The sequence below is a fragment of the Anolis carolinensis genome, chromosome 4 (assembly GCF_035594765.1).
Source record: "Anolis carolinensis isolate JA03-04 chromosome 4, rAnoCar3.1.pri, whole genome shotgun sequence".
NCBI classification, from domain to species: domain Eukaryota; kingdom Metazoa; phylum Chordata; class Lepidosauria; order Squamata; family Dactyloidae; genus Anolis; species Anolis carolinensis.
This window is the reverse complement of record NC_085844.1, coordinates 212831772-212855037: the sequence shown is the minus strand read 5'-3', so window position 1 is coordinate 212855037 and position 23266 is coordinate 212831772. Positions and strand designations below refer to the sequence as shown.

The 23266-nt window shown below is 39.9% G+C and overlaps 1 protein-coding gene across 1 annotated transcript in view; it reads right to left on the bottom strand.

Annotated features, from left to right (window-relative positions):
- Nucleotides 1-1060: 1060 nt before the first annotated feature.
- The window catches only part of mybph (myosin binding protein H), a 34034-nt gene continuing 11828 nt past the window's right edge, over nucleotides 1061-23266 (bottom strand). The window contains exons 4-11 of the mRNA XM_062978737.1: nucleotides 19470-19558; nucleotides 16504-16702; nucleotides 14253-14392; nucleotides 10923-11082; nucleotides 9696-9832; nucleotides 8231-8417; nucleotides 5425-5466; nucleotides 1061-1300 (exon numbers count right to left, since the gene is read on the bottom strand). Coding sequence (XP_062834807.1) covers nucleotides 5456-5466; nucleotides 8231-8417; nucleotides 9696-9832; nucleotides 10923-11082; nucleotides 14253-14392; nucleotides 16504-16702; nucleotides 19470-19558 — 923 coding nt within the window. The 3' untranslated portion in view covers nucleotides 1061-1300; nucleotides 5425-5455. The remainder of the gene's footprint in view (nucleotides 1301-5424; nucleotides 5467-8230; nucleotides 8418-9695; nucleotides 9833-10922; nucleotides 11083-14252; nucleotides 14393-16503; nucleotides 16703-19469; nucleotides 19559-23266) is intronic.

Genomic DNA, 23266 nt, shown 5'->3' with positions numbered 1-23266 from the left:
TTTTGATTTTTTGAAAGTTTTTATGAACATTTTTTAAAAAGATAAACCCTAAAAGAGCCATCTCCTTGAATTTTGAATTTCAATGGTACAACATAACTAGAGCATCATTCCCCCCAAGTGTCAGAAATATTTGCTCATCCACTGATTTTTAGGACATTTTAACTAGCATAAACTTAACAGTTCTATTTCACTGGAAGACCCAAGGGGCCTTCCAGTCCAGCCTCTTTCAAGCACAGTCAAAGCACCCTCAACAGATGACCATCTAGCCTTTGAACTAATAATAGGAAACCTACTAGGTAAACTTTGGAGTTACTGCCTCTCAACTTTGCCTACCTCTCAGGATTGATTCAACTCCCAACAATCTCCTTTTATCTCGAAATCCTTTTAGAGAATGAACACAAAAACTCAGGGTGGAATTCTGGGAAATGTAGTTTGGGCAAGGATCCCTGTGGCAGAGAATTCAAAAGGCCCCACCCTAAACTACATTTCCCAGAATTATGTTCACTTCTCGCATTAAGGCTTCAATGTAAGTGTGGTCTCTGCCTGTCTTTCTCTGGGCTGGCCATATGCTGGAGAGGCTTCTTCATTGCCCAGCCATTCAGCCAGGCCTCCCTCCCTCCTCTCCATCCCCCTCAGAGCCCTTTGCGGAAACCAAACCCAGGCCTTTTGGGGGAGAAGCGGCACCCATGATGGAGACCTGGAGCCATTTATGAGACTTATATAACTCTTCCAAAAAGTCATAGGTATTTTGAATCTTAAGTTTTTTTGCGTGGGCACCCCTCGAGTTTCTTAATATTGCATCGTATGTATGAATCTTACAAAATAGATATGACAAATGAGGCACAAATGAAATTTTGCACAGCCCTGATCCATATCCATATCCATATCCATAACTTCTTTAACCATTTTCAGAGGCTCTTCCTTGGGTACTTTCAACAAATGAAATCAGACACGTAGCAACAAAAATGAAGATATTCTCAGCTGTAGCAGCCCAGGGAAACTTGACTGTATATATGTTGGGTTTTCCCTTGCCATCATTCAAGCAACTTTATCATCCCTCTTTATTTTACATTTTAATGATTGTGAGGCCTTTTAAATGTTTACCATATTGTACACCATTGTTGGTTTTCACTCTGAGGGCCTTTCAGTATACAGGAACATATAAACATCATAAATAAACTAACAAATATACAGTTGTTGAAGCCAAGGAGCAAATGGTGATAACACATCCATCTGGTACATCTGGCTGAGCCAGTTTTCATTAAAGTCTTTTAAAATGGTTTGTACATGTTTCCACTATCTGTAGCCAAAAAGAAAAAAAAAGACAATGATCAGAACTTTTAAAACAAGAAGCTGGAAGCCACTCTCTTTTGTTTGCTGTCTCATAACTGACAATATTAACTAGAACAGGCATGCTTCATGTCATCTCCAGACGTGCCCACAATGATATTGAGGGGAAATAAAGCACTAATAGGATTGCAGCTTTTCTGAATGCTGTTTGTTCTGCGGCCTACTGAAGAAAAAGGGAATACTTCATAGTGGAGGTTGTTGTTTATCACCTCCAATTTGACTGACCGTCACAGAACCTCTTACACTACTAAGGTGGGATTTCAATAATCACGTAACACCAGGCCTGTAGCGAAGGGGCGGTTTTAGGGGTTCAACCCCCCCCCCCCCGAAATTTTTCAGGTTATAAAAAAAAAACTGGTTTACTCATGAATTTTAACTGGTTAACCAAATCCCCATGCTAAGTCTATGAGACACAAAACATTAAGAGTCCCTCCAGGCACTATCTCAAGCAGATATTGACAGGTTTGTAGCGGGGAGGGGTGTGCGCTAGGGGTTAAACCCCCCCCTCCGAAATTTTCAAAACCCCTCCCGAAATTTTTTTCTGGCTACGACCCTGTGTAACACTCATCACTGCAGCCACCATATCAAGGAGAATGTAGCACCTCTGGGTCACACTAGAGACTGATGTTTTCCATACAGTTCCAAAGCAGGATTTCTAAAAATCTGCTAATTATTCTTTCTTTAATTATATTTGCCTTTTGGCAAAAGTACAGGTCTCTTTGGAAAGTGGTTGCCTTCTCTCCATGACTGCTCACTAGCTACTCTCCCTGTTTCCTGGCCTAATTAGTTCATTTCACCCCAATCCATGTGACTACGAAAGCCCTCTTCTGACATTTAGCAAGCAGGTAGATCGAACCTAATGAGGGAGTGAGTGTTAGCTTTGTCTTTTTCAGGTTCATTCCATTGCCTTTCTACATATAAAGGGTGATAGCTTGAGAAGAGGTTTTTTATTATCCCACATATGTCGAAACCTTGACTCTTCAGGCCTCCAGCTTATGTGGAAAGCCTCCATGGGCAGTGGAGGATTTCCACTTCAACCTGTCAGCTTCTATGTGTAACAGTAAATTGGCTCAAGGCAAACATGTGCCTTCTACCCAATCACCATAATTACCAAACACTAAATAGGTCAACATTGCAACCACCAATACCATCTGGGCATATCTATTTTTTTCTGGTTTTGACTACTAAGCAATTGGTTAGTCCCTGGATGGGAAATTCCTAGGAAATACTCAAGGTCACCCAGCAGGACTACAGAAGACTCCTGAAGTCTGAGATCCTGAAGATGCATTGCTGCCACTCAGAGCAGGGTTCTATATGGACTAATTCTACATAGGGCAATTCTACATTGTGTAAATTTTATGTACACAATCCACATTTTCTACTTATGAAATCTTTTATCAGACATATGTGGGCATTAAACTAAAGGTTCTTATATTGTGTTCAAGCAATGCATGTATATTATTCTATCCACTCTGTTCAAGTGTTATGCATCATGTATGAGTGAACATTGATGTGTAAGAAGGTCCTCCCAAGTTCTTTACTGGAATCATTCCAATGTTATTGCTAAATGCACATTTATTTATGACTGGTAATGATGGCTGTATTCCATGGCCAAGAGTAGCAATATATTAATGATAGTTTCCATGGTCAGCACTCTATGCAGCTGAAACACTAGCAGGTTTTGTTTCAGAAGCTTCAGATTTTGAAAAGGTAGAGCAGCATCTTCATTTCCAGGCTACAGATCCTTTCTAAGAACCACAGGATGAAAATAAATAAAGGTATTGTTCCAGACAAGGGAATTTTGCAAAGGGTCCAGCTGGCTTTCAACAGGGAATATGAAAACCAAAAAAAATTCAAGCAGAGCATGACATGATTACTGGACATTCAGAATATAACCCTAATATGATCACTTTGGTGCTTGCATTCATGTACTTTCCTTGAAAATGGAGTATCTCCCACTTCCCGCCTTCTTTCTCTCACTTATAACCAGGAATAAGGGAATATTTCAACCCTGGTTCATATACTGAATTCTCCAAGATGTACTATATGTCTAAAAACTTGTCAAATGATCTAGTTACTTACTGCATTTTAATTTTATTTTAAAAGAGGTTTATTTCATTTGGCTGTGTTTCATTGAATTCTCAATTACATTAAAGCAATACTGCAATTCATCTTACAGAGCAAGATTTTGCCCATGTAGTTTAAAACTACTAAGGGGCTCATTTGTTATACACTGTTTTGATCACAGAAATAGACCATTAGATCTCTTTTTGGCCATAAGGACTGGAATTTTGTCAGTTAATCTCACCTAGAGTATTCATTCTGTTGTTGAATCATATGGGTACAGCCAATTGTTTAAATGGTTCTACTTAAATTGTAAAAAAACAAACAAAAACTACAGGATTTAGGCCAACAGTAATTATAAAGGAGCCCTATCTAGTCTTTTGCTACCTTATGGATAAGGATGTAGCAAAGTGCAGGAAATCAGAATTTACAAGCCTATATCATTTCCTTTCTCCCCAACACAGCTCTTTTGCTTTTTCTCATCTCCCTTTCTGCTTTGCATATTGATCTATCTTAATTGAATGTATATGTTCTGTGTTTTGTTATGAAGGTTTTCAGATTATAATTAGCTTGTGTACCCAGCAGTGCCTGGGTTATTTGAGAAGGGCCTTGTTGGTTTTTTGGATGTTGGGTAATATCAGTTTGGTCATATGCTACGCTATGCCTCAGAACAAAACTCAGCCTTTGCTTTTGTTTTGTATGCATGCTCCCATTAGGAAATGCATACGGATGTGGGTAGACTACAATTCCCAAAACACTTGGGTCAATCCTCCCCAAACTCCCCCAATATTCACAGTTGGCCATGTTGAGTCTGTGTGCCAAGTTTGGGCCAGATCTGTCATCTGCTGGGTTCAGTCCAGTATTCTTTGGATAAGGGTGAACTACAACTCTCAGATTCCCAGGGCAATCACCCCAAAACCATGCCAGTATTCACAGTTGGCCATGTTGGGTCTGTGTGCCACATTTGATCCAGATCTGACGTTGGCTGGGTTCAGTCCTCTCTGTATACGAGTGAGCTATAACTCTCTGATGCCAACATCAATCACCCCAAGTTGGCAGCATTGGGTCTGTGTGCCAAGTTTGGTCCAGATCCCTCATTGGTGGGGTTCAGAGGGCTCACAGAATACAAGTGAATGATAACTCCCAGAGATAAAGGTCAATCACCTCCTAAATCACCAGTGTTCCCAGTTGGGCATGTTGAATTCATGTGCCAAGTTTGGTCCAGATCCTTCATCAGATGGGTTCAGCGTTTTCTACTATAACTCCTGGATGTCAAGGTCAATCACCCGCAAACCCTACCAGTATGCAAATGTGGCCTTGTTGGGTCTGTGTGCCAAAATTAGTTCCAAGTCCACCGCTGGTGAAGTTCAGAGTGCTCTTAGATCGCAGGTGAACTGTACATCCCAGTCCCTACAACTCCTATAAATCATGGTGAATTCTCCCCAAACCTCTGCAGTATATTCAGTTGCTGATCAATTCCTCTGTTTGCTGTGCACCATAGGAGAGGGTAGGAAAGGGTTAAAGGAGAGGCAGTGGGCGGGGTCATGCAAATGGTGAGACAAAGGGACACTGGGATGTGTTTGCTGTAACCTGCAATGTCCTGGGAGAGAGTGACTTGGTGGCTCTTCAGCACTGGGAACTACAGCTTGTTTGTTGAGGCGGAGGCTGTCTGTGTGAGCAGACACCCATGCCATATACACACATACAGATTTTCACTTTTATTATGTGTATAGATAACTAATGTGATCTTCAGTTATGATTCAGAAAATGCATTTAGCACAAAAAGTAGAGGCAGATGAAAACCCATATTACAATTTATATGAAGTTATTTCAGGTTTGTTTCATTACACCTCTGTTCCTGCACTGCATAATTCAGTATACTAGTGGTAATGCCAGATGTTACCAACCTTGTACCAATGTTGTCTCTGATGTTTGATTCGTACACTTTGATATAACATATTCTGGCTGTCATTTAAGTTGGAATGATCTCTAAAGTGCTGTCAAACTCACCTTGCTCTTCATCCAGTTCAAAGTACCATCTTCATTCTGGCACTGCAAAACACAAGAAATGTTACAACCAATATGCATGGTTAGCTCTTATGCCTTTCTTCTTCATGAAATGTATCCATTTTGGTCTTGCTAGAAGCATTAGTGGTAGCAAAACCATCTGCCATATAAACCAAGAAGTGCATTGACTAAATATATCAGTCAGATCATCTGATAATTAATGGGAAAATGCCATGACTTGCCGATTTTTCTGGTGAAAATTGGAAACATGGCCTTCAGAATCAAAGTATCACTTCAGTTCAACTCCAGGAGCTTCGGTGGCACAATGGGTTACTCTTGTGCCAGCTGAACTGCTGACCTGAAGGCCTGAAGGTTGGTGGTTGGAATCTGCAAGACAAGGTGAGCTCCCATCTGTCAGCCCTAGCTTTCCATGCAGAGACATGAGAGAAGCCTCCCACAGAATGGTAACAAATATGGGCATCCCCATATTGGCAATGTCATTGTAGATGGCTAATTCTCTCACAACAGAAGCAACTTGCAATATATTCTCAATTCGCTTCTGACACGATTTTAAGAAGTACAACTCCAGAAATACTAGTAAGAAGTGCATTGGGACAGGAGGTTCTTGGGAGACAGCTGTGATCAGTTTTAATGCAGAAGACAAAAGCTAATCTTTGGCAGAGAACTTTGTGCAAAAATGCTTTTCAGGGGTCCTACAAGAACAAAATGCAAAGCACATACAGACCGTTGCCTACCACAAACCTTCAGGGAGCTGTTTAGAAGACAGCACACTATATTTGATACACCAATACACTTCAAAACTGCAGTGAGAGAGTCAATTGCTTTTTGTATTAGAGATTTCCTCTCCTAGAAGAAATTGCTATTTTTGCACATACTGAAACTTTTTCATTGGCTCTGGGATCCCATTCTGGCTCTCTTTCCAATGTTCTGGGCATGCAGGTGTTCCAATTGCTTGCTCAGGAGTCATGTCTTTTCAAACTGGAAGGTTGGGCAATGAGATCCACTTTGCTGAAGCATGGAAATGTGAGCAAGATGCCTTGTGTGAGAAATAAATTATGACTGCCCAGCTGGCCTGGGGCACTGCAGATGGAGAGGGCCAATCAACCTGCTTCCAGGAGGTTCTTTGCCATTAATAGAATGCTGCGGAAATCAATACCTCAGCTGCGTAGTTAAGCTTGCATTGATCTTATTAGGGAAATACAGGATTTCCAACCCTGGGAATATGATCAGGTGCAACTTATTGGATTTCATCATTTTGATTGCAAGATTTTCCAAGAGGAAAGTGTGCACACAAACTCCTCCCTTCCCTGCTAGTTTTTACTATGCTTCCCTTTCTGCGCTCGATGAATGTCAGACTTGTAGCTATGAGAGAGTCAGTATGATGTAGTGATTTGAATATTGGATTATGACTCTGGAATCAATTCCCCATTTGGCTATGGAAACCACGAGTGTGACACACTCTAGAAACCCCATGATAGGGTTGGCTTAAGGTCACCTTCAGTTCCTATCATTATGAATAAGATGGCAGAAAAGAAAAGCCGGAGGAGAAAGCAATGGAGTCATTATATCTTCAGATGGTCATGTGTGACATACTTCATAATATCCCTGGTATACCTCTACTTCTGCTAGGGACCTTAGATAGCCCACAGTATGGGGAAAATACCGATCTTACAGGAATGCAGTAAAAATATATTAATGACATTTTTGAAACAACACCATAAAAGGCTATATAAATGCTAAATATAATTAGTAAGCTAATATGGTAACACTGTGGTCCCCTGCCACCAGGCAGATGGATTCTTCTATGCATCACTGCCAAATATTAACAGCTATCCAAGGCCAAAAGAAGGACTTTTTTGTATCTACAAGACTCCACAAGATTAATGTATGCTTTAGCGTGGCAGTTCAAGGACAGAGAGGTGGCTGGGAACAGATGGAGAGGAAACTTGCTTTTATAACTGGCTTGAAAGGTTCTCATATCTGTTAGTGTAGGAGATGGGCCATTGCTGCACAGTTTAGCTTGTTTTTTATTATTATTATGCTCTTTATAAGCGTGGGACTATGTCTTCCTGTTGCCTCGTTGGGAGTTGTATCCCTGTTCGGGGATCTGTTTTCCAGCCATGTGGATTGATTAGTCAACTTGTATTTATTCTGAGGAATATTGTTAAAGGGGTTTGATGTTTCTTCCACCTAGACTATTCCACAGATTTAGTGGTGATAAAGCTTATTTTCTATCAGTTATATCACCACTTTTTAGCTTCAAGCAACATTATTGGGATTAATGGAGTTGTAGCCAATTCTAGCTCCTAACACACTGCATCATCAAGCTGCCTCTCTAGATTGGACCACCTTTTAAAATAATGAATCAAAGTAAAACATATGGCACAAGTTTGTAACTACCTTTCACTGTACATCATTTCCAAAGGAAGATGCTTTGTATTATAGGCCATCCGTCCAGGAAACTAACATTATTAATGTGTGAAATCAATTCTTGGAATGTTCAAGATGGAAATAAATGTTGGCAATTCAAGCAAATGGATGGCAAAATGCCAACCTTCCACTGCCTCTGGCAAACATATGGTAGCTGTCAGTCACATCTCTTCAGGAAACCAAAATACTGAGCCAACTCATTATAAGATTGTGGCTGGAAATCCCACAGAAGGGCAAGTGACAAAGGGCTCCACATGTCTGTGGAATTCCCTCACAATAGCCACCTAATTTTCTTTGAAAATGCTGACAACAGTATTAAGACAGGCAAGCGTAAGCAAAAAGACCACACTTCACATACTTTTCACATCCAGTTTGCATTCTACAGAGGCTTCTCCAAAAGGATTCACGGCTCTGCAAGTGTAGACCCCACCATCAAAGGGGCTGGGCTTGCGAATTTCGAGAGAGCAAACACCTTGGTTTGTGATGGCAAGATATTTGGGGTCTTCTCCAATCTCCATTTTATTTTTCATCCAAATGACTTTGGGCTGAAATAGAGCAAAGGAAAGATATAGCAGAAATGAATACGTATGTTTTTATTTTTGTTTTAAATTGATTAGAGAAAGAAAGCCGCTTCTTGATTCAGCTGGATAGCAACTTTGCCTAGTTAGTTATAGTTTTCTAGACAACTTTCGCTCTATTCTTACACCTATGAAGCTTCGAAACATTAATGACCAATTTCCCCAGAATTGCTACAGACTGTAACAACCATTTACTGCTTGCTAATATAGTTCATGAGTAGACCCATTGTTTATTGTTTAGCAGCATCACTTTCAGGTCTTGAGAAATTGCTGGGTATCCAGGGAGTTGGTAGAAAGCCCATTTGCCCACCTCTATCATCAGAAATGTCCTTTTCTTTCAACACAGGGGCCCTCTGATAATAATAATAAGTTACTTAGAATGAAATGGAGCTCCCGGTGGTGCAGAATGAAACAACCACTATTATAAAAATATAATTAGGTTGACAATATTTGTCCCCTCGACATGCTTACTATAGATGCCAAGACGGCATTTTCAATCCATGTCAGAAGTGGGGAAATAAATAGACCAGAAAGGAAATATACACATTACTCTACTATACAAGAATGCAGAAAAGGAAGCATTTGGGTTTGGACACATGGCTTTCAGCAAAACCAAATATAAGTTCAAGTGAGTTTGAGGGAGCCCCACTGACTATAAAGCCTAAGTGGAAAACTTTCAACCCTGCTGTTGGAGTGCAACTCCTATAAGGACCTCCTCACATTAAGTACCCTAACGTGAGTGACAACAGGGGAATTTGCCGGCATTGCAACAAATCCGTGGGGCAGCGGGGGAATCCATCACCCCATACTCCTCATCACCCACATTGCCACCTTCCCCATCACACGGGGAACTAGAGAGTCAAACATTCTTGTCCTGTCTTCACACTCTTTTGGGATACACTTTTAAATGCTGTAGTGCAGGTCTTAGTTCAAAAAAAGTATGTACCAAAATGTTTTTTTTTTATATATAAAACATTAAGAAATCTTTGTTTGGGGCAAACACATTTTAAAAACATATTTAAATGAAAAGTTTCATTCTGAGAATGTTTTGGATGTTAATGTTTGAAAGAAAAGAATGCAAAAGTGACACAAGCTGTAAACCAACTGATTTGTTCACCTGTATTTCCATTATCTGTCAACTGTGATAAAAGAGGCCGAAAATTCCTCAGATTTCTCTTGCTGTGCTTGCTACAGGTTTTTCAGCAGAGGGTCACTGTTCATGATTCAACCCAGAGTCGTACTCACCTTTGGGAAACCCCGGACACAACAGACAAGCTGAGTACTGTAACCTCGGGTAGTGATTCTGTCAGTCAGCGGCTGGGTGAACTTTGGAGGTTCAGAGAAATCTCGGCTATTGAACGGCTCTGATTTGCACACAATTACTAAAGCAGGAAACAAATAGATACAAAATGTGGACAAAAGGTAACAATAGCTTTTGAGACAATACAAACTTGAAAACTGTGTTTAATATAAGCAGCAAATTCTCTTCCACTTTACATTCAATTGGGAATATAATTGGGGTTGTTGTATGTTTTCCGGACTGTATGGCCATGTTCCAGAAGTATTCTCTCCTGACATTTTGCCCACATCTATGGCAGGCATCCTCAAAGGATGCCTGCCATAGATGTGGGCGAAACGTCAGGAGAGAATACTTTTGGAACATGGCCATACAGCCCAGAAAACATACAACAATGCTGTGACAACAATGTGACAACACAGGGAATATAATTCTTTGCTAATTTCTTCTTGTAGGAAATGATGAGTGATTCTAGCTATTTTCTTTTCACTGTGAGTAAGCCTTTGAAAACGGTGCAGACTTTTTGGACTGTCTGGAGTTTAGGGCATATTGTGTTCAAAAAACCTCCAGCATTTTCTATCTAGGGGGTGGCATTTTCTATGCAGAAATATTTCTGTGAAGAATTACTATTCTATGTGCAATACATGCTGTTTTCATGTAAAACAACTACATATGAAGTTTAAATAAAATGTTCTGAATTCCAAAGGTTCTCATCAGTCCAGAATTCTTCCCACCATGGTCTCTTGATATTTGAGAAACATATTCTTTAACTATTTTTCAAATATTTCTGAATATGCACCCTTTCTCTACATTCAAACCAATCTCATAGAGTCACAGAATCATAGAATAGTAGAGTTGGAAGAGACCTCATGGGCCATCCAGTCCAACCCCCTGCCAAGAAGCAGGAAATCGCATTCACAGCTCCACTATTCTCCACCATTTCTAGGTTCCATGAGAAACTTTAGGAGACTTTTCCATTCCTCCAGCATAGCTCTTCCACTGCAAGCTTTACTCTGTTATAGTGAAACCTAAAGTCACTTACAGACATTTTCCAGATTTTGTATGATCCACCTGGAATACTTAGACTGCTGTGACTCCTTTCCATAGAGGACTGTTAGCCCAGCAAAGGAAGGGAAAGTGGTCTTTATTTTTTGTCACATTTCTTTAGCCCCTACCTGTTTTTTTGAGGTGTGCCACCCCTTTGGCGACAGCAGGTTTCTCGCTGAGGCCACAAGGGTTCTCTGAGAAGACGCGGAAGGTGTAGCTGTTGCCAATGATGAGATCAGACACTGTGCAGTTAGTGCGATTGTAGTGCTCCAGAACAGTAAACCATTGCTGTAAAGCAAAGAAGATCATCCTTTAAACATGAAAATATCAATATAGCTGCCCTGTAGACATCTTCAGGCATTGCCAGAGAGACAAAACTTTATTAACATTTCATAGAATCATAAAACTATAGAACTGAAATAGATTACAAGGGTCATCCAGTCCAACCCCCTGCCCTGGAGGAAGACGCCATCAAAATACCCTTAGTCTCTTCAGTTGACTGATCAATGCTGCAATAGTGACCTGTGTAGTTAGTGATTCTTCATGAGGTCATGTGAGAATGGAGGATAATTGTGCCAACTGTGGGAACATTTTTCCTGTGCATGATTTTAGTTAGGAATAAAGTACTTGCAAGAGGAAAGAAATGACGTGCACTATAGCCCACAAGCTGCAGACTCCACCTTTCCATATTAGTGAATTTAACAAAACATGTCATTTAACCTGTTTTTGCAATCCATAATGTTTTCAGAGTCACTGTTGAAGGAGAGAAAGCAGAATTTAGATTTTTTTTAAAACCCCATTGGTGTGATCTATTACTTTGTTATGCACAAATAATACCTTGTTAACTTTGCCACTTTTTGTTTTATAAAAATATACTTTAAAATAGGAAAATTGCCAAAACTGAGCACAATAGTGTTTTAGAAATAATGTTGGCCATAAAAATAATTTACATATCCTTACATGACTTTGTAAAAATGATGTCTTGTGCCGTCATTGCTCACAATGGCAATGAGTTGCACATGCAATATTGTTATTTGTTAAGATGATATGCAGCTTTATGAGAAACAATTCACCCTTCCTTTTGGAGAGCGTGAAATAGAGAGTGAAGAAAAACTCCCCCTGCCAAATATTTTATTGTTTCTGGTGTTTCTTTTGCACTGAGGTGCAGATTCATGACTTCAATTCTTTATGCAGTGAAGTACTTTAGTCCATGACATCAGTAAACAGGGATAATCTTGCCCTCTTTCTAGCCATCTAGTACACTATCATGCTCTTACTTGAAATGTATAGGCTAGATTTCAAGTAATATACTGTACTGCAATTCACTCCATACATTTTTGTTTATCTGCATACAATTCTGCAAAGGTCTTGTATCTTGTAATGAGGCCTTTGATTCTCAGATATAGAGACAAATTTTTGTACATCTGCAACATTCATGAATACTCCTACAGTTTAAATGATGAATTCCCAGAACGAGTGGACTCCCAGTGTGAAAGAAAAGCTATTTGTTGTTTTATTTTTGCATATATAAGGCAAATAAGTCAGTTTAAATTGGTAAGAGATCCTAAGGAAAAGGAGTTGGAAAAGCATAATTGTGGGTTTGCAGATGAAGCTATAGTAGAAGCAAATACATGTCAACATAAGATAGTCACATTTTTTTTCACAGCACCATCACGAGAAACATGAATAGTATCTTGGCATGAAATGACTGGAAAACATCTCAAGTGGCTGTGTATCCATTAGATTTTTAATGCATAACCAGGTTTACATGTTTACATGTGAAATGCCCCTGAGAATCTCTCCCAATGCGAAACGCTATTTCTGAAGAGAAGGTAAGGGAAGAACATGCCAGAGCTTCAGGTTTCCAGAAATAGCCGGGAGTGCCAACTCTTCTGCAGGGATTGTGATTGGATCTCACAAACAAAGCTCTGTTACAAAGGCAAACTAGGTCGACCGTCTGTCATTTCTGAAAAAGCAGTAGCTGATGCGGGATCAGAGAAGGAAAAGTTCTCAAGGGAAAGATTTGCTGGACAAAATATGGTTATATTTAGAAAGACTGTTTTGTTGGCTTTTGGTTTAAAATCGGCATGCACAGCTTTTTAGAAATCCTGAGTTACCTTCTCATTTAAGATATTGTGACCGTTTCCATTTATTTGTTTTTAAGAAACATAAAATAAATACATGAATCATTCTTATGGTTCTAATTTGCATTTCTCATTAATCCTAACCTGATTCCCACAATCTAAACTAACTGTGGCCAAATTCTGTATTCCTGGGGTCCTTCCATTATCTACTTTGTTGGTAAAGAAATAAAGAGGCATGAAGGTGTAAGCAGTTTGCAATTATGGACTCCAAAAAGAGGGAAAATCAACATCCTAAACTATAGAAAGACAGTCAGCCTTTACTGCACATTCATTCCAGGTGTTTGACCAGGTATGTATTTCTCCACTGATTGTATACATACTTCACACAGTCTTGCAACAGACACATGGGATCTGACCCATAGCACGGTGTGGTTGTGCATTAACTTTGGACACATGCACAACTGAGCAATGGAATCCCAAAAATGTAGAAAAGAAATCTCTAACGATTTCATTTGTTTTGCATTTTGGAAAAAAAAATCCCCAAATTCTCACAGTAATGGAGAACAAAAAAAATATACTGCACAAGAACATTTAGTGGGAACAAGATATAGGATTGACTTACTTGAAGGTTTTTTTTAAAAGTCCTGAATATTATATATTATATGACCAACCTGTATTAAAGCCTGGCCTCCAACCCACTGCTTTGCCTGAATATTCCCACATCAGCCTTTCCCATTCTTTTCCTGTATAACAGTTTGGATAATTATGGAGAACCTAAGTTCAAATCCCTGATCAGCTTTAATTCATTGTTGGCAAAATAAGGGCATTGTTCCCCAATACAACTCCTCTCGAAGGGATAAGTCTGTAGAATGATTAGTGATAAATTATTTCAATTATGAAATAAATGAAACTTTAACTATTGCTTATTAAACAGAAAACTAGGAAGGAATCTTCAGCTTCAATTATTTCCCAAATATTTTAGTTTTTTTCAGTAAAACAACCAGATATATTTGAGAACTGCATTGCTTCTCTACATTAAACTGTGTACACTGTTCATTAAAATCCATGGCAAGTGTTTGATTAAAGTGTAACTTTCAGTTAATTCAAGATGAAGAATGCAATTATGTACGTGTCTGTTAAAACACAAATCTTGTTGAGTTTAATTTGATTCACTCCCAGAAAAACTCTGTATCGGATTGTAGCCAAATGCTCTAGAAAAGCAAATGTTGTCACAAAAGCCTTAAGCAGCAATGTATCTAAATGTCATTTAGAATATAATTTTGGGTGATGGCTAGAGGACCCACTACTGTTCCCTCTAATATTTAAAAGATCCTATTGTTTCTACATTATACATCATCCAGGCTCGGTTTTTACCTTAGTCTTCATGTCTGCTTTCTGGACTGTATAACCCGAGATATCAGCATTGCCATTATCTTTGGGTGGGCTCCATTCAAGTGCTACATTAAAACCCCAGACATCTAGTAGCTTCAGGTTCTCAGGAGGACCTGGTTTCTCTGAAAAATATCACAAAATGTAGATAAATTACTGTTGATGTATTAAGGATGTATTGCCTACAAATGGACAGTTCAGAACAATACACCAGGAGGCACCAGATAACAAAAATAGCAGCCATTTAACCATCCTACTGAAAAAGGAACACCTCATTCATCATGATCATAAGTAGCTGAAAGGACATTTTACTTGACCTACACTTCAAGTGTAGCTGTAATGCCTGAAACAATTACTCCAAATTCTTCAATCCTCTCTGGATACACATTTTCCTTTTACACAATTATGCAATAAGGTCAAACCCTAAACACAAAAGCCAACTCAGGGAACAAGCTAAATCAGCAACTGTGGCTCTGCTGAGTAGAGATGCTAAGAGTTACCATCCTTCTAGTATTACTATAGGTGATCATATAGCCGAGTATGATTGTCTTCCAAAAGTAGTCTTGGCAGTGGATCCACATGGTTTTTTGCAATGAGGACATAGACTTCCAGATGGAAGGTGATCACAACAACGCTTTGCTTTACATGCCTTCCTCTTGGCACATTTCTCCCTTTTGCCTCCATTCATGCCTCTTCAAAATCCATAGCACTGTTAGTAACAGTTGACTTCCAATTAGAACACCCAAGGCTTCCCAGTGCTTGGAGAAATACAATTTGCTGATCCCTGTCTTTAGATAATTTTACTTCAAATATTCATGTGATCACCCTTTAAATCGGGATTGGGGTGAATTGCAAAGTATAGGTCATACATAGTTACTGTGATGACTCATGGGCCTTGTAGTCCTGTTCCTAGTACTATTGTGACAGACAAAGAGGAAAACATGGGATTTTTGCCGGTTCAGCCAGAGCCGGAGTCTCCTCACCTGCAGGATGTTGATGTTTGTTCTCAAGAATTCAGCCAAACAGGCCTTGGGCAGAACTCCCCCCCGTTTCCCAGAAAAGAATCTTATTCCCGGGAAAGGGGAAACAGAGAGGCTCAGCGGAGGAGTTTACGCATTGCTGCCAGAAATCAAGCTGATTAGGCTTGCTTCCCTTGGGAAATTCTAAGGAGTCACACATCTGGATAGAGTTGGGTTTCGCTTCTCGTTCTCTAGGGAAAGAGTTCTGTTGGCGGGAAAACGAGACCCAATATAGGTGCTTAGCGCCAGGGATACTTTGCGGAGTCAATTGTTCAGCTTGAGGAGAGAGATCGTGTGTGGACTTCGTAATCCCAGTTCCTTGTTTCCCGGATCAAGTTTCCAGCCTTGTCTTGTCTCACGGACTTCCTTGGACTCTGTTCATGTTTTATGTTTGCCTCGTCTTCTAGTCACAGATCCAGCCAAGAATCAAGTTTATTTTCCAGCCTCGTTGTCTAGCTACATTGGACTTTAAAGACTCTGTTATTTCCCCACACTATTGCTTGGCAAAGTGTGTGTTTCGGTCAAGTGGATTAAAACTTTGGACTCTAATATCTTATATTGGACAATACATTTCTGGACTATAATTGACCTCATCTGAAAGGTCTACTTCTGAACTATATTCTTCACTTGTTTTTATTGTTTTTATATATTTCCTTAATAAAGATATTAGATAGAGACTGGTCTCTGTGCAAGGTTATTGGTGCTCTGCAGCCTGGGTCCTGACAGTTACCAGGGTCATTTTTATGGCCTCCAAAGCCCTCACCTGGATTTTTAAAAAACTCATGCAACTGGCTAGTGGAGAGTCAATTCTCAATGTTTTTAGAGAGGGGGACCTGTTTTCATCTAGGAGAGACTCTTTGAAAATCAGGAGACAAACATGAAGCAAACTTGAGCCATCAGGACTGGGTAAATGCACTAGTGAGTTAGATCACAATCCCATATTCATAAAAACAGTCATGTTCTGATTTAGACCATTGGACCTGGATCACACTGAGTGTCAGGAAAATAATGAAAACCACTATGTTTTTGGGATGTTTTGGGACGTTTTAGGATGGTTTTGAAATCCCTGGCTTCTTTTCCCAAAGAAATCACATATATACAAATGGGGTTTCTCTCAGAGGCTTTTGGTGTATCCTGGGATGTGTAAAAATAGACTTGGTGGGCATACTCTCTCCCACAGTTTAAGATGATAAACTACATGGTTCTATTGCCCTTACCAATCACCTGGAGATGAATTGTGGCTTTGTCTTCTAATTCATCCAAAATCCTAACAGTCATTTCATATTTTCCAGAATCTATACGCTGTGCTTGACGGATGAAGAAGATGGAGTCTCTATCACTGTTGCGTAGAGTCACTCGCTTGGGATCCAAAGGTTGTCCGTCTTTGGTCCAGGTCACCTGTGGCTTGGGCTTTCCCTAAGAAAAACGTAAGGACGTCTTGGTAACAGTTTTATTTTATTCTTCCCAGTATCTATAAATAAACAATGAATCTACAGCAATCAGCAGCTGTTCTTCTTTCATTGAGACTTGGAGTAAGCAAGAGCTGGAAACAGCACTATGAAGCAAGACATTTGGTAGAGTTTAGCAGTTTGCTTAGCAGTTAGTGTTTAAGATGGCCTAGAATAGCACAAATACATAATTATGCTAACACTACTCTTATTCTAAGGAGCCCCGGTGGCGAAGTGTGTTAAAGCACTGAGCTGCTGAACTTGCCGACCAAAAGGTCCCAGGTTCAAACCCCGGGAACGGCGTGAGCGACCGCTGTTAGCTCCAGCTTCTGCCAACCTAGCAGTTAGAAAACATGCCAATGTGAGTAGATCAATAGATACCGCTCCGGCGGGAAGGTAACAACGCTCCATGCAGTCATGCCGGCCACATGACCTTGGAGGTGTCTACGGATAACGCCGGCTCTTCGGCTTAGAAATGGAGATGAGCACCAACCCCCAGAGTCAGACATGACTGGACTTAATGTCAGGGGAAACCTTTACCTTTTACTCTTATTCTGGTCAGAAGCAATACAGTAGTCCTTCCACAAACAGGGATCCCACCATCCATGGATGAAAATATTGAAGAAAATTCCAAAAAGCAAATCTTGATTTTGCTATTTTATATCAGGAATGCCATTTTACTTTGCCAACATATACAATGTGTCTTGAGCATCCACAGATCTTGGTATCCAAGGGGATTCTTGTACCAAACCCCAACGGAAACCAAGGTTGCACTGTATTTCCATCTCTGTAGGCCCATCTCTATAGCGAATCCAGTAATATTATTTTACTGGACTAAAACCATTGTTTGTGCAGTTGTATTAGTAAGTGTCCTGGAGAGAGGCTGTCACAAATTTTAATCTTGAGCTTTTTCCTAAAAGCCGTGGTCTCTAAACCCTTCACTCAAATAAATATTTAGAGACAGCTGAGGCAAGTATGAATGTGTGTCACAAGCAGTTGCTTCTGGCACCTGTCCCTTTAAGGGAGGTTCCTAGATCCACAGTGAGGTCTATCCAGAAATACCCGAGGAAATGCACAAGATTCTATACTCTATTATAAATCCCTTTATACCACTCCATATTGTTAGTGCATGCTATTTTTGGTAAAGAGCTATTCTAGGCTCCGGGCAACCCTGCAACACTAATGCTGGATTGGAACATTTTGTTTCTGAATATAGATAACAATCTTGATATCAGATATTATTATTATGTAGAGATATTTTGTCAGGTAGATATGATAACGGCTAGGTAGGAAAATCAGAGGAAAATCAAAGATGATTTAGGGTTGTTGTATGTCTTTCGGGCTGTGTGGCCATGTTCCAGAAGCATTCTCTCCTGACGTTTCGCCCACATCTATGGCAGGCATCCTCACCTCACAACCTCTGAGGATGCCTGCCATAGATGTGGGCGAAACGTCAGGAGAGAATGCTTCTGGAACATGGCCACACAGCCCGAAAGACATACAACAACCCTGTGATCCCGGCCATGAAAGCCTTCGACAACACAAAGATGATTTAGTATCAGAAGTTAGTGCTGTGAAGAGTCAAATCAAAAGGGTGTAATACCATTTTTCTTTAATGTTCAGGTTTTGCGCAGCTTGCAATATGCAACCAGGATACCTCTGTAAATCATACCGTCAGCCAAACGCAGCTTGGCTAAGATTCAATAGTTTATGCAGTACCATGTTTGCAACACCAGCATGTCTTAATATGAACTCTTCTCAAGTGCCCATATTTCTTTTTGTTTCATTGCTCCTTAAGGTGTCAGACCATATAAAAGTAAAACAGAGTTCATCTAGAACTTCAGTAAATTCTCATTTAAATTTACTTCAGCCTGCTCCTCCGATAGGAAGAAGGACATCCTATTTTAAGATGAAAAGAATGGAGTCACAAGTTGAATATGTAATTGGAACAGTTATCATTTGGCCTCTACATTCATTGAAATTAAAGGTGTTGTTCATAAATAGAATCATTTGCACTTGTTTAAATATGACAGTCTGAAAAGTAATAGGATTTAATACTAGGTAATAACTGGGTTCAAAATTCGTATGTGAACTAAAATTACGTACGAATATGTTACAGAAAATTGTGTATGAGAATAAATCTAGCCTGACACAGAACCTGGATGTAACACTTATGATTCAATGACCAGAGCTTGGAATTATGATTTCCTTTTTACTACAACTTCCAGAATCCCATAGCAAGACTGACCATTGGCAATTTGTTCTGCAGCTGCTACCAGAACAGTGTTATTTAGATTACAACTCCCTTTAAGTGAGAGTGCTGATTAGGGGATTCTGGGAACTGTAGTCCAAAAATTTTCTGAGCCCTCTTATTGAGTTACCTTTCTATACCATACAATTTTCATACCAGGGTATGTTTTTTGAAAAAGCATGAGTATCTGTTTTTATTTTCATATACTAGTTCCCCTAATATTTCACACACAATTTTATTTAACTAGTTATTTTTGCTCTGATTCCAAAAAAAGTGATTTTTTTTCAAAGCTCTGTTCGAATACATGTGACATTTAACACTGATTTTGATTTTAGTTGCTGAAGTCTGTCCACAGAAACACACCTCAGAGTATGAATTTGCTGTCTCTTGTAACTGCCACTTTGCCTTCTCAACTACTGTTAGCTTTTCCTCAGATAAAACATAAAGAACAACAGCCATTAAATAGAAATCATGATTCACATACCAGGAAAGGGATCACCAAGTTCACTACTTCACCCACTGTCTTCAAGTACAATTGTCGCAAATGGCGTGGTAGCCGGATCTTGGGTTGCTCTGGGAAATGCAAAATGAAACCAGTCAGTCATTGGTACTGTAGAACTGTGGCAATCTCTCAACTGAATTTCACAACACATATTATATTTTTTCAGTTTGCTTAAACTCAAGAAGAAACAAAGAGACCAGTTGCTTTTTCCTGAGTCCATGAACACAATCTAGATTCTAGGGGCAAAAAAGACTACTATCTGGGGGAAAAACTCTACAGGAATTAGTTCTAACCAAAGCTATGAAGGCATGTCTCTACCTTTCACCCAAGAGGACCTAGGTCAAAGTAACAAATTTAATTTGGAAGTCATTAACAATGATGATTTATTATCTGAACTTGGAAAAGTTGCCTTTGGAGAACTAGAATCCCTTAGCCAGCATAGTGTGGACAACAGACCAACTCAAATGCAAAACAGTCCACTATCCATGTAGAATACTACCACCATCCCCTTTCCTCTGAGCTAGAAAGAGGGAAGAGGAGATGGATTGGGGCAGTTTTGCTCAGCAAAGCCACCCATTCAAACCAGGGAGAAGATGGAGAGATTGCATGGTGACAACCCAGTGTCTAACACTGGAAAGGTGGGTGACAGTCCATCCTAGCTGAATTGGTTTTAAAACAACTAACTGTATTCCATGTCGCCTGTGTTGCAGGTTGGGGCAGAATGACCCCCTATTCAAGTAGCAAGAAATCCCATTTTGACAAGTTAATCTGAAAACAAAACAGGGTAATGAAATTTTGAAGAACATGTGGGATAAATAAGTATATCTTTTTGAACAGAATCAGTGGCACAGCTATATTTGACCTTAAGAATTCAGAAGATTAACAGACCAAGGAGCCTCGAAAAAACAATTCTAAAAGCTGCAGGTCACTGCATTATCATCTGAGTGGGCAGGTGTGCCCATGGCAGCGAATGCTTCTCATCACAGCATCCTATTGCTGCTGGAAGGGGGTTAGGACTGTTAGTGTGCTATATTTCAAAGGATGTAGCTGGTCTTCCATACCCACAGATTTTGCATTTTGAAAATATTACTCTCCCACCCCCAAATCCAAAAAGCAAACCTTGACTTTGGCATTTTCAACACAGTATAGAATGGGATTTGAGCATGGGTTTTGGTATCCACAAGGGGTCCTGGAACCAAACCCTAACAGATACCAAGGATCTACTATATCACATTGTTTATATACCTCTTTTTCTGAAAACGAATGAAAGGAATTTCTTCTTTCTTAAAAGATCGCAACCATTACTCCAACTGGGCTGCATAGAACAATTTTCTTTTTGCAAATGAAAACTTGGGGGGGGGGGGGTTGCAACATATATTAGATTACAGAAAAATAATGTCAAACATATTTGATTTTGTGGACTTTTTTATTCTTTTGGGTGATTGTAATTGTCGACTATAAAAAGTGAATGGAAGAAGAGAAGTTTCCTGAGTCAGCACTGTTTGTGAAAACTCTTCTCTGGAAGCAGTCCACGGGATTCCTTGAATTGCTCTTGGAAGGCAGATATACAATCTATTTTCCCTATCTGGGGCAAAAAGATTTCACATCACAAACCCCAGAACTCTAAACTACAAACCCCAGAATTCTGCAGGAGGCAGCAACCAGGTTTAAAGTGGATCCATGCTCTAGTGTGTGATGAGATCCTTACTCTGCCACCTTCTCATGGTGTAGAACTGATCCTAGGAGACTGATGGGTTTGCTGATGAAGTGCAACCTCTGGCAGGTTTTATCAAGAGGGAAGGCTTCAATTCAAGTACAGTTCTATCACCATCCAAAGACCAGCCTAGCTAAATATGGAAAGGATTGTCAACAGACAGCTGGCCACAAATGATGAATTGGCCATAGCAACTATTAACAGACAAATGGTGTAAACAGCTGTGATCTAGTGTGATCTAGATCAGTGGAAAGACTACTTGCTTTCACAGAATGACAGATATAAGGAATTAAAAGGAATGTGTGTGAAAGTGTAGAATTGTGTCAAGCATTCTTGTACTACAGTCAATAAAAGATGGATCCAAGGAACTACTCACAGGTTCTTTATTGTCTGGATCACTTTGGATTAATCCATATCTTTAAAATAAATTGTCCTTACTTCATTCCCAATCCTATTGGAACATAAGGCTTTCCATCATTTTTGACCTTAAAGCACTTTTTTTTGCATGCCTGGGGATTTCAATACAATTTTTAAAAAATTCCTCTGCTGTTTCTGCTTTTTTACATCTGTGCCCTATTGCCCTAAATCATGATCGGAGTTAAATCAGGGGAGAGTGATTGGTTGCTGGGTGGTTACCAAGGTCTGAAAAGTGTGCTATTGCCGTTTTGTTATTGCTGCACAGCTATTTCACCAGTTACAGCACCAGGAAACCCATGAAGGGCAGAAGGAAAAAAAGGAGAGGATGGAGGGGTGGGGGTAAGAGACAAGAAAAAAGATACACAGTAGCATTGGGGGGGGATTAGAAGGTGGGGAGAGTACTGTTAAGGGGATGAGAGGGTGAGGGGCACTGCCTTGTCTCCTTTCAGCCCTCTTTCCCCCTCCAAGCACTGCAACAGCCCAAATGCCAGTCAGTGATCATATCCACAAATTTCATAACCTGCCTCTTCATAATCTTCAGGCTCAATGCAATTAGATGATTGGAGGTGCGCAAAGTTCATGGTGGAAGATTCCCAAAGGGTTTAGCTTGGCATCCACCCCCAGCCTGTGTTATGGCACCATTTTTTTTTTAGTTCAGTATATTCAAATTCCTGAAGAGGCACCATTGTTTTAGAAGGCCTGCCAACCTTTGGACAAATATGAAAACATTTGAATGTGTGGGGTATCAGTTAGTTTCTGAATTCATCCTTAGCTACCATGTTTTCATCACACTTCTGGACAGCCTTTCTTTCTGATTGCCCCCCTCCCCTTCTGAAATCTCCAGATTTTACTCAGAGACCTTCTGCTAGGAAGACAAAGCAGACAGCAGCTTATTCTGGAAGCAATCTTTTATATGTTCCCTGGAGAAACATTGTATGAGATGCAAAAAACAAAAACAAAAAAAGCATTATATGTGTGTTTAATCACTTGTCATCACCTTTGCTGCCATCAAAATAGCAATGCTGTAACTCTAGTATGCTATATTTGTAAGCAATTCCCTTAGTGGCAAAGGAATTACGCTGAGGTTTAATAGAAGAGCCGTGTGTGCCTGTAAGGCTTAAACGTGCAGCAGCTTACATTCCAGACATGATCATATAAAGGAGGACCCAGGATTAAAACCACATTCAAAGATAGCCTATCAGCTGTGTGCATAAAGCGACAGCAATGTATGGGACATACTTGAGGATCTGATAAATCCAAATGACCCTGCCAACAAATGAAACAACATCTTCAGTTAGTCATCCAGCTGGCTCTTGAATCCATTCCTGACACTTATCCTCATCAGTATAGAGAACTCAACACTCCAAAGGAAGGATTTTCTATGGAAATCCTTATATGCAGAAAGGTATACTTTGCTTATTAAAGTTATAATAAAATATTGCTGATCTTCTTGAGTTCCTTCAAGTTGTTTTTCACTTATGGAGACTCCATAAGTCTCCGTAAGGTGACCATATGATGGGGCTTTCTTGGCAAGATTTGTTCAGAGGGAACTTTACCTTTGCCTTGTTCTGTGGTGGGAAAGTGTGACTTGCCCAAAGCCACCCAGTGGATTTCCATGGCTGAGCAGAGACTTGAACCTTGGGCTCCC